At 42.5% G+C, this 15,462-nt stretch overlaps 2 protein-coding genes across 2 annotated transcripts in view; both read left to right on the top strand.

Annotated features, from left to right (window-relative positions):
- The first annotated feature begins 2,098 nt into the window (after nucleotides 1–2,098).
- rpl7l1 (ribosomal protein L7-like 1) lies at nucleotides 2,099–13,931 on the top strand. Its single transcript, XM_034201508.1, has 6 exons — nucleotides 2,099–2,191; nucleotides 2,572–2,680; nucleotides 2,801–2,964; nucleotides 6,115–6,252; nucleotides 6,328–6,437; nucleotides 13,388–13,931. Exons 1-6 carry the CDS (start codon nucleotides 2,178–2,180, stop codon nucleotides 13,594–13,596), a joined length of 744 nt encoding a protein of 247 aa, XP_034057399.1. The 5' UTR covers nucleotides 2,099–2,177; the 3' UTR covers nucleotides 13,597–13,931.
- A 245-nt stretch (nucleotides 13,932–14,176) lies between these two features.
- Nucleotides 14,177–15,462, top strand: part of slc5a6a (solute carrier family 5 member 6a) — a gene marked incomplete at its 3' end in the record, with an annotated part of 51,274 nt that continues 49,988 nt past the window's right edge. Inside the window, 2 exon segments of the mRNA XM_034201510.1 lie at nucleotides 14,177–14,337; nucleotides 14,452–14,844.

Below are 15,462 nucleotides of genomic sequence, written 5' to 3'. Positions count from 1 at the left end.
CTGAAGTTCTCTCCTCCTTGAACAAGATGGGCTCCGCTCCACACGCAACAGCCCAATGTTCAAGGCCAGCACTGTAAATCGCCCCCCCCCCCCGATTTCCTGTGTGTAGTGATGACTCATTTGGAGATGCTTGGGTCTGACTACTAAGGCAGAGTTTACAGAATGAGAGTGAAAGCTTGATCAAATCGTATAGCGAATGCAAAAGAAACACAGAAAACATTGAGGCACAAAATCAGCTGGAAAAACATATGCTCAAAACATTTATAAACCCCCAAGGATGCCAAAACCATCCAATGTGGTCCAATTCTGCCAAACAGTTGCTTAAATATATTGTTCATGTAAGCAATAATGCTCATTATGCAACTTGCAAAACACATGTAAGTTGGTATCTATCATTTTCTAAATAACTTGGATCCACAATGTTAAATTCTAACTAAAAACGAGGAAGTACTTTTTGGTTTTATGGGCTTTCAAATGATTTGCTCCTTCATAAACTGATAACAATGTCTATTTAAGTTCAACAATCTCAACTGCTCAACTCCTAATATTAAACTAAACACTTGCAGCTTTTCAAACTATATCTACAATTTTCACAGTTTACACTCAGGATTCCACTTAAATATTTCAAGCTCAATTTATTTCTTAATATTTATATTAATATTTACAACCATTTTGGCTAATCACATATTTTCACATGATGTATATACATTATAACATACATTATCAGACTAGTCGCGGGTGCATCTCTATTTACAGGCTCTGTGTGTGTTACTGCTCATGCTTCCATGTAAAGACAACTCATCTCCCATGTTGGGAGGTGAGAACATATCCTGCTCATTATCGCCGGGACATGCTGATTACAGGCTGGATTTATGGAGCTCTGAGGCCACAATCCCCCTGCTTTGGCCAGGCCTCTGATGCCATGTAGAATCAGAGGCAGAGGAGGACAGGGTGGAAGAAGAGGGGAGGGTGGAGGATAACAGTAGAGAAAGGACAAGGTATTTGGAGACAACAAATGAGAGAATAGTTAATAAGGAGAGAAAAAGACAGGAGGACAAAGGGGAGCAACAGGGGAGATAAAGGTGGAAGGGGCAGCAGAGCAAAGGAAACAAGCTTTTATTTGTTATAAACACATATTTGATCATACTGAGATTTAAATTGCACTTAACCGCAAAATGTTTTTAATACTACGCTACTCTTTAGCTTGAAGCTTTGGTGAATATTTTTCACACATTTAAACATGGTTTATCCACTTACCTTTTTTTGCATTGAGGGAAAAAGGTCAGTGCTGCTATTTGACACTTTTTTAAAAGCCGATTTCAGTAAGCAGCCAAAGCATTAAGCCTATAATAATTTAAGCTCACAGGTTGTTCTGCAGCTTAACTCCAGTTCAGCCAATGGGAATTCAAATCTGAGCAGAAATCTCAGGCATGCTGTTCATTTTCATGTCACCAGACTTAAATCATGTGATAAATACATGTCTGAGCAACATATCCTGACGTTTGAAACGTATTGGTGGAGTTACATTATTTTGCCTAAAATTAAAACCTTTTTTTTTTTAAGAAAGCTGTTAAAAACTGAAATGTCTTATCTTCACAAACACAATACAATGCGTCTCCATTAAGCTCTGCATTACATATTTTAATGTACTTTTACACATCATTAAAGAGACTTTCATCCCACTGTATTACTGTACAGTGTCAATGAGTCCATAAAACTGTGTTAACCCCTTATTGCTACAGAAGCATCTGGATGTTAATAATGGCCTGATGTTCTTTATGAATGTGTCATATTGATAATGTTGTGTTATTTGTAATCATGTTGTTAAAAAGCATGACAGAGACGACCTTTACATAAGATTATGTGTTTTGAACACTTTACTATTATACTCTGAGTCTCAACTTACAGCGTTTACACAGATACGGATATCATGATTTTATTTTAGACATCAATAAGTTGAAAGCAGGGGAAGAATTCTGAACATATCATTGTAAATAAAACAGGCTGGATTTACCTCAGAAAGGCTGAGGACCATATTGGTTGTATTCTGTGTTACTGTCCTGTATACTTGTGACGTGACCGCTGGGTGGCACTGTAGTAACTGCAGTACCGGGAAAATAAAACTCGAATTGCTCTTACGTCATCTCCGAGCGACTGTTGACCATCCAGATACCACCATGGCAGAAACTGAGTATGTAATTGTGTTAAATGTAATCTATCGCAATCCGTTCTTTATCTGTCTGCATTTGTTTTGTTTCGAGTCTCTGTAACAAGTCAAGTTTTTACCGGTTGAATCTAAAGCCATATTGATCGCGATGATTGTTAGAAGCCGTTGTCATGGTTAGAAGAAGTTTGTAGAAGCCGGATTTCACGAGTCCACTCCACGGAGAGATCATGGCGTGATTTAAAGTTAATATCCGAAACTAGTTGTTTGTAGAGTGTTCTTGGTAGTTTAATGCTGTATGTTCTTTGGCTATATTACATAATCCCCACACGTAAAGCTGAAGCTGCATGTACACACACACACACACACACGTATATCTGTTGATCAGTGTGTGCTCCTGTTGGCAGGTCAAAGAAGGTGATCAAGTTGGTTCCTGAGTATCTGCTGAAGAAGCGGAAAGCATACCAGGCCATCAAAGCCACTCAGGCTAAGATAGCACTGCTCGAGAAGAGAAAGGTAAGAGAGCAGGCTGTAAGAAAGTGTTAACAGTCACGTGATGCAGGCTCAACTGTACATACTACTTGTTTTAATGTACTGCTGGATATTTACATGTTTCCCATGTCTACACCATTCCAGATATCAAAAGGAAAACCGTTAAAGTTCAAACGATTAGAAGATTTCTTGAAAGACAGCCACAGGAAGCATCGTGATGACACTCGCATCCAGAGGAGTCAGCAGCGCCCCCCCGGGCCCCTGCCCCCTGCCAAGAACAGGCTGGCCTTCGCTGTGCGCATCAGAGAGTGAGTACTGTCAGAGGATTGTGCTGCCTCCTGTGGCTCTAACATTCAGGACTTCCCGTTTTAAGATTGAGTGTCGATTTAAATTCAGCTTGTTTTAAATTTGACTTGAAGGTAGGGTAGGTAAGAATGGAGAAACCAGCTCGAGTGCGCTAGAATTTAAAAGTACACAGCCGAAAAAAATCTGCCCCTTCCTTCAGACTTCCTCACAGAACCCCTCCTCCAACACACACAAACACGCACATGACCAATGAGGGCACGAGATAAGTTTGTGCACAGATGGGAGGCTGACAGGCAGGTAGGCCATCCAGTTACTTTAGCCGGGCCGGCTCAGATGATTGGTCGTGCTTTTTACAGCGCCACGGCTTCCACAGATGAAATATTTGTATATATTTATTGTCAAAGCACTTAATGTATTCATTAGGGGTGTTGAAAATAATCGTTTCTACGATGCATTGCGATGCGGACGTGGACTATTCAGTATCGATGCAGTGACGGAAGATAATCGGTTATAGCGTAGTAACGTTGCTTCCTGATTTTTCCGGCCGCGGCTTTACTATAAAGTTTTTTTTTTCTGTCACTTTAATATCAAATCGGTCGGTGACGCAGAGATCAGGGAACAGACGTGACAGCGGCACAGCGGCACAGCAACACCAAACACGGAGCAGTCTGCTTTATCCACCAACACAACACCACCAGTCCAGAACCAACAGCAGCAGGACCCGCTCTGAATCACTCCGTGTCGCTGCGGCTCAGAGACTCAGGGATTTATGTTTTTCAAAAATAATCGCGTTACAATCATGTCAGGTTTTTGGTGGATTTAATTAAGTCTTGGATTGCAGAGTATGAATGTCCTCTAGCAATTTTCAGATGATATATACGTGTGTAAAGTTTGTGAAGGCAGGAGGAAAAAAGCTTCCGCGATCACCGTCTCCTCCGTTCCTCCAAGCCCCGCCCCCTCTTGAAAATAATGAGTGACAGGCTGATAGTGACCCGATAGAAACTTTATTATTCACTTAATCACTGAGATATGATGAAGCTAATTTAATCTCATACATTCATGGGATTTATGTAACAGTAAGACAGAGAATGTAAGTGTGCACCCACATGCACTATTTGAGTTGTTATATGCTGTTGTAAATACTCCTGTTGTCTGCTGTGTTCAGACTCAAGTCCTGTGTGTGATGCCACATTCAGGACATTCAGTGTCCTTTCTTTAACAGAAGACCGTTGCTAGAAGCTGCAGCTAGACTGCAGAAGCATTATTTTTTTGTTTTTGAGGATGGAACAACTTCACACACAGATATAGGGACGCTAGATCCTATACAATTCATTTATTTTGGTTTATAAATGAATGTCAAGACATTTATGTTATTGATTTCTGAAGCACTTTCTAAATAATAAAGACAGTTCATATGTATTTACTGCATGTATGCATTGATGACAAAGAAGCCATGTGCAGTAATATAGAAAATTGAGGATGCAACGCATTGGTATGAATCGTGATGCCAGAGTTCCCGTTAGAATATTTTTTCGCCGGTCAACATGTCCGTTAAAGTTTAAATCTTCCGGACAACATTTGAAAAGTGCCTGTCAAAGGTCTTCTTTGTTATTTATTGAGCTTTAAAACAAATTGATATGATTCGATATTAAACAAACTAATGATATTAGATTAACTACATTATTCAAAAGTGAACAGTAATTTACAATAACACGAGAATAATAAACGGAGCGCTCTCTCCCTCTCCTGACAGCCCGTCAGTATCATGCAGCTCGCGGATCAGTAATGAGTGACCCGACAGTAAAACTAAACATATCTATAACTAGTTTAGGTAGTTTGAGAGGTCATTAAAATAGCTACGTGTGATATTCTAACCTGAAGTGTGTGTTTTGTCCGCTCACCGCTGCATGTGATCATGCAGAGCTGCGTGTCGTCTCTCTCTCCCGTCAGATTAGACTTCACTCGCGTTTATGTCCATATCGATCAGATCCAGATAGTTCTAGCTAATGATATGACTACCTGCTTATTAAAAGACACCTAAACAATAAGCGTCGCTATGCAACTGGGTGAGGCCACAAAGTATAGCGCAGCATTATGCATTTGTTTACATGCCCACCGGAACCCCGAGGCATTACCAACAGATCAACGCACAATCAACCCATACAGGACATCTCTTTCTCCACATTAAGTGTTAGACATTAGAATGGACTATTCTTGTCTGTCACATACTCTTTTGTCTGTCACATAAGTGGCGCAACTGAAGCGGTATTGCGCTAAGGGGAAATGATTTTGACCGGACGCTTTGACCAGAGAGATTTAGATTTGCCGGTCTTCAGCATATTTTACCGGTCATAGTCCGGTAATTACCGGCTAATGGGAACTCTGCGTGATGCATCGGGATATCGAATTGAATCAAATCGTTGACAGGATAATCGTAATCGAATCGTGAGACCAGTGAAGATGCACAGCCCTAGTATTCATTGCTATCGGGATGTTAAGAGCATTCCATGGAATATAACAAAAAGTGTTTCTGAAGTGAATTACCTACCACACCTTTAATGAAGAATACAGGATCTTCAAAAAGACTGGAGATTAACTTGACATATGCCCCAAGCCAAAGTGGATAGAAAGAGCAACTCTGTGCACCTTTTTAAGGATGTCACAATTCTAAAACCAACCAAAACTCAGCCTACTTGCTCCTACAAAGAGTGTACGCTGCAAGCCACAGCCAAACCATGCCTGACTTTTCACAGCGATGGTGTCTGCTGCACAAAAATGTTCCTGAATTAGTTCTTAATGTGGGTTGAGATTTAAATGCCGTCTATGGTTATGATTTGTTTATTGAAATATTTTAATGTAGTGCAATGTTAATTCCCAGTCCGACTCATCTATTGCAAACCAGTTCAGATCAACGCAGTAGCCCACTGAGCCACAGTGGGCTACTGCGTTGATCAGGGGAGCACTGGTTTGAGTCCCACTGCAGGCTGCATGTCATTGTGTCCTTGGACAAGACACTTCAGCCCAGATTGCTCCTGTGGGGATTGTCCACTATACTGAATAAGTCGCTTTGGATAAAAGTGTCTAACAAATTACATGTGATATATTATACATCTCATTCTATTTTGTTAATCTTGATGATGCTCTCCTGTTAGGATTAAAGGTGTCAGTCCAAAGGTGATGAAGATGGTTCACATGTTGAGGCTGAGGAAGATCTTCAGCGGGACCTTTGTCAAAATCAACAAGACCTCGGTAGCAATGATGAAGATGCTGGAGCCTTATGTGGCCTGGGGGTGAGTGATGAGTGACTGAAATGCTAAGCGTAGTTTTGTTTTGCTTATAATAAACCTATGTAATTTTTCCAACAGATTTCCCAACTTGAAGTCTGTTCGTGAGCTCATCCTGAAGAGAGGACAGACTAGGGTTGGCCGGAGGAGAGTTCCTCTCACAGACAACACCTTCATTGAGCAGCACATGGGTAAGTCTCTTCCTCAGCCACATGATGATGGCAGGCTCACCACCAGCACACACATCAGCAGGGCTCAACGCTGACTTTTTAAAGTGGTTGCTAGGCTGGCAACCAGGCATCCGCTTTTGGTTTCCAAAACTGAAAATATGGTTGCCATTTTTAGTCACCTTATATTTTAAATAATGAAGATACTACACAGTTATACATCAACTTAATAATGAACATGTGACACAAAAGAATGTTCAAATGCTTTACAATAAGTAATTAACACAATTATTTTAAACCTAAGTGGTAGGAAACTTGTCCACCCTCAATTGCTGGTATACTAAACACTGCAGTGCAGCTGTTGTCCTGTTCTTCACAGATCCCTCACAAATGAATAGAGCAAGTCACTAGTTTCATCATCCGTTGTCTCCCTTTCAAATGTGTGCTGACCCCCACCATAGATCCACTGGCCCTTCAGCATTGAAGTCTTGACCTCTGTGCTGACCCCCACCATAGATCCACTGGCCCTTCAGCATTGAAGTCTTGACCTCTGTGCTGACCCCCACCATAGATCCACTGGCCCTTCAGCATTGAAGTCTTGACCTCTGTGCTGACCCCCACCATAGATCCACTGGCCCTTCAGCATTGAAGTCTTGACCTCTGTGCTGACCCGCACCATAGATCCACTGGCCCTTCAGCATTGAAGTCTTGACCCTGTGCTGACCCCCACCATAGATCCCACTGGCCCTTCAGCATTTGAGTCTTGACCTCTGTGCTGACCCCCACCATAGATCCACTGGCCCTTCAGCATTGAAGTCTTGACCTCTGTGCTGACCCCCACCATAGATCCACTGGCCTTCAGCATTGAAGTCTTGACCTCTGTGCTGACCCCCACCATAGATCCACTGGCCCTTCAGCATTGAAGTCTTGACCTCTGTGCTGACCCCCACCATAGATCCACTGGCCCTTCAGCATTGAAGTCTTGACCTCTGTGCTGACCCCCACCATAGATCCACTGGCCTTTCAGCATTGAAGTCTTGACCTCTGTGCTGACCCCCACCATAGATCCACTGGCCTTTCAGCATTGAAGTCTTGACCTTTGTGCTGACCCCCACCATAGATCCACTGGCCCTTCAGCATTGAAGTCTTGACCTCTGTGCTGACCCCCCACCATAGATCCACTGGCCTTTCAGCATTGAAGTCTTGACCTCTGTGCTGACCCCCACCATAGATCCACTGGCCCTTCAGCATTGAAGTCTTGACCTCTGTGCTGACCCCCACCATAGATCCACTGGCCTTTCAGCATTGAAGTCTAATACCTCATTCACACCAACGCAACTCCGGTTCAAGCTCCGTGCTAGAGCTTTTCAGGTTCAGAACCAGTTCTTCGGTTTAGCTCTGGCTCTTTTCACACCGCCCAGAGTCCGACTGGTAATGCGTCGTTGCGTCATCGTTTGCGTCATGACGTAACCGTTTGCGTGCCTGCTTCATAAAGCCAAACCGTGCGGATGAAATCAGTTGCATTCATTTCTTATGGCTCTATCTGCAGCTTTTCCGGAGTCATTTCTGTCAGGGTTTCCCACACATAGACTATACTTGGGCGGGCCGCCCAGGTATATTAACGGCCGCCCAAGTATATTTCGCGACCCTTTTTTTTTTTTATAAGTTTTTTTAATTTATTTATTTTTTATTCGTCCGTGACCACGACGCCATCTGCGATCGATTAACTTGTGGACAATGATCCCTCGCTCCCTTGCTCTGATCTCGCCTCGTTAAGTGGCCTGCCTCACACAGGGTGACTGGCTGTCTACATGATGTGGCCTGCCAACATGGCCACTGTCATAGAGATCATAAATCAAAGCCCTTGATTGGTCTCTGTGTGTCATTCAAGCTCGGGATAAGCTCAGGTGAGGTAAAGGACTCTCTGAGTGTTTAGATCAGGGGTCCCCAAACTTTTTCCTGTGAGGGCCACATAACTTTTCCCTTCTCTGATGGGGGCCGGGTCAGTTTGTAACAGAAAAAGTGTGACGATCGCATGGGTGTCTAAACGTAAACATTTATTGTTTTCTAGAAAGCCACACATATAACCTAATATTAATAACCCTTTCCGGGATCTTCACAGAAAAAAAGTCAGGAAATAAATAATAACACTATTAATGAAATAAATAACACTATATATGAAATAAATAATAACCAAATAACCCTCTCTGGGTTCTTCACAGAAAAAAAGTCCATTGAAAATTAATGTAACTTTCTGTTGTACCGTGCACAATCTTAACCGGTAAAAGTTTAGCTTAGTTGTCAGAGCAGAATCTCTCAAAATAAACGTGGATTTACGTAAAAAAATATATTTTTTCGGGGTTCGGGTGTTTTGTTTGATTTTAAACAAACAAAGTCTTGGCTTTCAGAATATGTAACTTTTATTTCCAATTTATTTATTTCTCACTCGCAATCTGCTCTTCCGCAGCGCCGCCCCTCCCCCCCCCCCCCTTAACTCCGCTGAAATTATGAATGTAAGAGTATAGTAATCATAGATAACACTGCAGGGTCCGTTACAGTTTGTTTTCATCTGATTTCAATTAAACAAAGTCTTGGCTTTCAGAATATTAAACTTGTTTCGGCAAATTCAGATGATAAATACAACGTTGAAGCTTCAGCATAATTACAAGCGGAGAACGGCAGGCATAATAACAGCCGGTGTTTCTCGTGAGTGTTTTCCCCGGGAAACAAACACAATACACACAAACGCAAAATTACACAAGCACACACACACACACACACACACGTATACACACACACTCGCGAGCTTCCCCTCCAAACGAAAATATCTTCCCTCGGTAGTATTTTGATCATTTGCTCCGCTAATAATCAATCGGATCGATGGATTCCAGAGAAGAGACAACTTTGAAGGCCTGTTTCTCAAAATGAGGACTCGGTGACAGTCATTATATAATGTGACATATTTCGCTTAATATTTGAAGTACAAAAACAATCCTGATATCATTAGAAAGCTAGGAATATCCTCTTTCCAACAGTGTATACAACTCAAAAGGTGTCTTCGGGTCAATGCGACTGATTTCGATAGAGCAGGTCACAACATTTTGACAGGGGCTAGTCTAGGATTCGCGTGGCCAGACTGAAAAAAAAAAAAAAAAAAAAAATCATAATGCGTCTCTGGTATTGTTCAGGGGGCCGGGCCAAATGTGGAGGCGGGCCGTACCCGGCCCGCGGGCCTTAGTTTGGGGACCACTGGTTTAGATAGTTAACTTAGTTTAAGTTCTCAGTGGGTCTCAAACAGTGTGGTCACCATTTATGTAAACACATATTTCCATTTGAGAGGGTAGTGATTGATCTAATGGATAGTGAGGTGGGCTGAAGATCGGAAGGCTGTGAGTTCAAATCCCGCCAGGAACACCACCACTAGTGTGCCCTTGAGTGCCATCTTTACGCAAAATGATTATACAAAATTAAAACTTTTTTTTTTGCGCAAATCCCCCCCCCCCCCCCCCCTGCCCGGCCGGTGCCACCACCCGCCCAAGTATATTTCAGATCTGTGGGAAACACTGTCTGTGGTTTAGTTATATTCTTATAAAAAAGTGTACTCGTGTCAATAAAGTTTTTTTTAAAACACAACTGCTTCCGCGGTCGGTCTTATTTTTAAAGGTGGACTGAACCATGAGTGTGGAGTAACGTTGTATCTTTCATTTAAATGAACTGTAACCTTCACCCAGGTATGTAACAGCTGTTCTCAAATGAACACGTGAAGTAAAGTTTAATTTTTATAGATTTATAATGAGAGGTGATCAACGTGAATGCTCAGGTTCCACCTTAACACGCAGACACGTTGCTTCACCATGAGCAGAAACCTTTATATATACAGTCTATGGCAGAAACTCTGAAACTCTTGTTAAGTTTCTCCATCGTTGTACAAACTGGATAAAACGCGGGCTTCTTGTTGTTGTTCAGGAGTTGATCTGTCCCTGCCCCCGCCTCGACGTAAGCGTGACGTATGTGGTGCTTTTGCTCTGGCCGGACACTTTTTTGGTGCTTGAAATGAACCGGATTCCGGAGCTAAGAGGCTGCTCCGCTGCGGTGTGAAAAGGAAAACCCGGTGCTTTTCAAGCTCCAGCTCCGAACCAGGCCCTGAAACACCGTTGGTGTTAATGAGGTATTAGATTGGCCAGTCTAATACATTTCTAATGTTAAATAAATTAAAACCATTCATAGTTAAGAATTAGATATTAATTATTAATGCTGTAAATTACCTTTAATATGTCTAACTATATTTAAAATGTGTTACCTTTTTATAGAAGTGATTATATTTGTATGCCAATATTTTCCTATGGTAAAGTTTTGTTTAGCACTTTTATTTTGGTAGTAATAAGATCGGGACTCTTATTTTGAAGGAACTTTTACAGGAAGTGAATGCACAACGAAGCAGAATGTACATATATATTTCGCCTCCCAAGACTTTACCCATTTCCTCTTTGTTTTTGTTCAGGTTCATCTTGCGCTTTATCAGTTGAATCACTTTGAACATTCGTTTGAGATGTTGACGGGTTGGCTGAACTTTTTACCCCACGGTCAATCAACTTAATTTGCTTCGCCATTTTTTGTAAAACAAACAAGGCGCACCGCGCACGCAAGTAAACATGCATCGCTTTCTGGCTCCGTAATCACACCAATGCACGTGCAACTTAAGTATCAGGTTCCAACTGGTCACAACAATAATTAAATATCACTCTTATTATAACAAATGATGAACATTTATCTATTTTGGGGTGCACATTTTGCTGTTTGCTGTCCATATTTCTTTCTGAATGGTTGCCAATGGCAACCGTTACTGTCGAGCCCTGCATCAGGCTAAAGTTTCCATCATGCTCATCAGTGAGTGCTAACCACTGATTGTTACATTCGATCCACTCAAAGGATCATTTAAAGCATGTGTGCTGAAATACTTGAAGGTATAGCATTCTAAGGCTTTAAAGGATTAAAAAAATGTATTTGTATTTGCACTATCCCTAGTGAAAAAATAGCTACAGTGTAGCTTTGGCATTAAAAATCGTACGGCCCAGGCTACTCCAACAAAGCAATTTAAGATTGCAATTAAAAATATAAACAAGATGTTGCAAGTGAGTTGTGTGCAAGTAAGTGCAGAAATAAGTAAATTATAGATAGGTTATATTGAATAAGATATGCCAAAAACAAAGTCAAATGAAACTCGTGGCCCAAAACACTGCATTTTGTTCTAAAATAAAAAACAAGTGGATGCAGCTGGTCAGGATACGCTCCATAGTACAAGTGTAGAAGTTGCAGAGTATCCTGGAGATCAGATTGAATTTCCGCAGCCCGCGGAGGAAGAAGAGCCGCTGTCGAGATACTTGGGTGATTCCACGGTTGTGATGAACATGTGACTCATGCGGCTTTCACACCAGCGCTTTTCCCTTTCTAGCTCCGAGCGGGAGCTTTTCTGGTTCAGCTCCGGTTTCCCTTTTCTGCTCCCGCTCTGTTCACACCGCCCAGAGCCCGACTGGGTGCTGCCGCTGCTGCGTCATGACGTCACCGTTTACATCGCTGATTTGCTCCCCAACGGCATTACGGCGCTCACAACAACAGGGAACTGCGTCGGGTCGATGATCATGTTGCTTTTAATCACACGAAGCCAGATTAAATTAAATAACGACTTCTCCAACCTTATGCTTTTCTCCAGAGTGCCGTGGTTCATTGTTTATTCATGTGTTTCTGCGGCATTTACCGACCGCTGCAGTGTTGGCTGCTCTTCCACGGGAGTTTATTCTCCTCCGTTAGCTCCCGGTTAGCTCACACTGCAGCTTTAAAGTATTCACTGTCCAACTCACACAAGCAGCTGATACATATCCCCAGTTCCCCTTAGCCTAAGTGAATGTGTGTCAGTCTGAATTGACGCTGTTTGGTATCACAACGCTGTTATGAAAGTTTCTCTGGTATAAAATGGGTGATGTTAGCATAGCAACCAAAGCTAAACTGACTACTTGCTATTGCTATCCTATTGTGGCATAAGCCGTTTTCTTCAGGCACATTTTACCGGCGTATTTTTATTATGATTCTACTTGTGATAGTCGGACACGACAACCTGTGCAGCCCATGTATTGATTCCATCCGATAGCTGCTACAATACAAAACAACACGTCTGCCTCTCTCCACAATGATCAATAACAGTGAACAGATGGTCAAAGTAAGGTACAAATAAACAGAATCACACGAAGCCTGGTTAGTGTTGCCTGACTTTATAAAGTGTGTTTATAAGCACTAATGCTTGTAGGCAGGCATGACAGTCGACCCATGTTCAGGGGAGGTGGGTTTAGTTTCCTGCACGCCTCGACGTAAGAGAGACGTAAGCGACGCCACCTCTTAGCTCCGAAGCTCTTGCCTCTAGGCCGACCATTTTTTGGGAGCTGGAAGTGAACCGGATTCCGGAGCTAAGAGGCGGCGCCGCTGCGGTGTGAACAGGAAAAACCGGCACTTTTCAGGCTCCAGCTCCGAGCCGGAGCTGAAAACGCGTTGGTGTGAAAGGGGCATCAGTGAGGTCAACGCCGAGAAACCTAAAGCTGCTGACTCTCCTCTGTATTCCTTATGATGGCGATGGGGGCGTGTCCTTCTGTCCCTTCTGTCTTCATATCATCCACAATCAGCTCCTTGGTTTTGCTGACGTTGATGGAGGTTGTTCTCCTGGCACCAAGATATCAGGGTTCTGTCCTCCGCTCTGTACGCCGTCTCGTTGCCGTCGGTGATCAGGCGGTCGTGTCGTCAGCAATATAGTATAGCATCGAGCAAATAGTTGTAAAGGTTTACATTAAATAATTAAATAAATAATAATATTAAGCTGTATAAATAATACAGAAGTTGTTAAGCATTTCTTCATAGCTTATAGCATGTTCGGTCTGTCCGTTTGACACTCCTTCCCATTACTCAACTCCTCTACCACTTTTCCCCAGGTAAACATGGTATCATCTGTTTGGAGGACTTGATTCACGAGATCTACTTGGTTGGTAAAGGCTTCCGGGCTGCCAACAACTTCCTGTTGCCATTCAAGCTGTCAGTGGCTCGTCACGCTGCCAAGGATAAGGCTGGGCTTCTGAAGGACCTCGGAAATCCTGGATTTCGCAATACAGACATTAATGCTATAATCAGACAACTCAACTGAGGCACCAATGCAAGATGGACACTCTGCCGAATCTATAAGGATGCTTTATTTCTTACCAAGCAAATGCCAACAAAACAAGATATTAAAAAATGTGTTTGGTTTGTTTATTTGGCAGAGAAGCTCATGTATTTCACCCCGAGTCCTATTTCATATAAATATATCTGTAAGGCCTTTTTTCTGGTTCCAAGCTAAGAGACATCACAAGGAAATACAAGTCAGACTGGACTCGCAGTCCATCTGTCAAAAAATCATTTAATAGTTTTCAGTGTGTTAATATTGGTTAACGATTGTTAATATGTTGTATTTACAATAAACCCTTTTTTTTTTCAATGAAATATGTTTGACACAAGATGAGTTGTCACTGGTTTCCAGAGGGGACCTGATCTGTGGATCCCCTGCGCCACTGCTAGCCCAAATGTATAATAATACTCTATACTCACCTGTAGATTTGATCAACGGGAAAGCAACATTACACAATGGTTTCCTTAACAGCAACAAAAAAAAACACATTGATTAGGATTAGGGTTTATTATTATGAGGAAATGGGGCAGTAGATGGCGATGCTTTCACAGCCTCCTCCCCTGGTGTCAGTGTCACTCGATTCAATGAGACCTGAGTCAGCAGGGAAGTTGAGGGGGATGCAGCTGCGCTTCAGCGGTGCGCACTGGGACTGAGGCGGTCACTGAATGATGTGCTCCCTGGTCGACGATATTCCTGTCGGATGGATTTAGAAAACAACAGGTAAGAAAGAGACAGTGGTGTGTTGGTGTTCTGCAGACCGTCATTAAATCTACCAAATAAAGGACTTGCCATGGAGATTTATTTGTCTTTTACTATGATGCTCTCTGCCCCCAGGAGCAGCGGTTAACAGACTGACGTCATGAATAAGATGAACCGACCACTTTCACTTGAAAGTAAACGTGTCTTGACTAAACTGTAACGTTTATATTCAGTGTAGTTGAAACAACTGGCAGCACGTTTTCCGCTGGTGAGGGCTAGTTTACGAGGAGCACGTGAAGGCAACACCCAGTAGGGTGTCAAGGAGAGTGGGCGGTCCTTCACCGCATGACCCCCCGCGCACATCCCATCGAGTATCCCAGTGATGTGTTGTCTCGATGCCGAGGGTCCTTTCAGTGCAGAGGACAATCCGAGCTCAGGCTGTCAGACCGCTGAACCCACGCGGTGTTCATATGAAGACGGTTACAACACTTCTGAAGCCTGACGTCACTGGAGGCTCGAGTTTACCGGGTAGGCTCACGTTGGTGCACGTGGTTGTAGCATGAAGTAGGAGCATGTGTTCTGGTTATTAACGTTAAACATGACACAGGACCGCGCGAACTCTGGGTTCTGGTACCGTCATGCCGATTTTAACAGTTAGTGTCGCTAGCAGTCACTGCAGCTCAATGAATGACATGTTCGCGTGTGTGCTGAGGGTCTGTCTATAGAACATGTCCGTTATACACTAATCTTGTGTCAGTAAACGAAGCGTTAAAGTGATACATGTGTGAAGTATGTTGGTTTATCATAAATACATAGTGCAAATGAAACTCATAATAAAATGCCAAGCGAATAGCAATACAAACAGAACAAGACAGGTATAAAAATACAAGAATACAAGTTGGAACCCAGTGCAGGATATTAATAGTTTTTTTATTTAATAAAAGGCAGAGGCAAAAAGAAAAAGTCTTACATTTTCATTTAAAGAAGTTAAAGTTGTAGCGGACCTGGTAGGGATTATAATGTGGCAGATCAGAAATGTGTTTTGGCCCTAAACCATTCAGTGCCTTCTTAACCTGTTCTCCAGTGGGGGCTCTACCACAATGGAAGCAAACGTATACTCAAAGTAAAAACCTATTTCGTATAACA

Source organism: Gymnodraco acuticeps, unplaced genomic scaffold, assembly GCF_902827175.1.
Source record: "Gymnodraco acuticeps unplaced genomic scaffold, fGymAcu1.1, whole genome shotgun sequence".
Classification (NCBI taxonomy): Eukaryota; Metazoa; Chordata; class Actinopteri; order Perciformes; family Bathydraconidae; genus Gymnodraco; species Gymnodraco acuticeps.
This window is presented reverse-complemented; position numbering and strand designations above follow the sequence as displayed.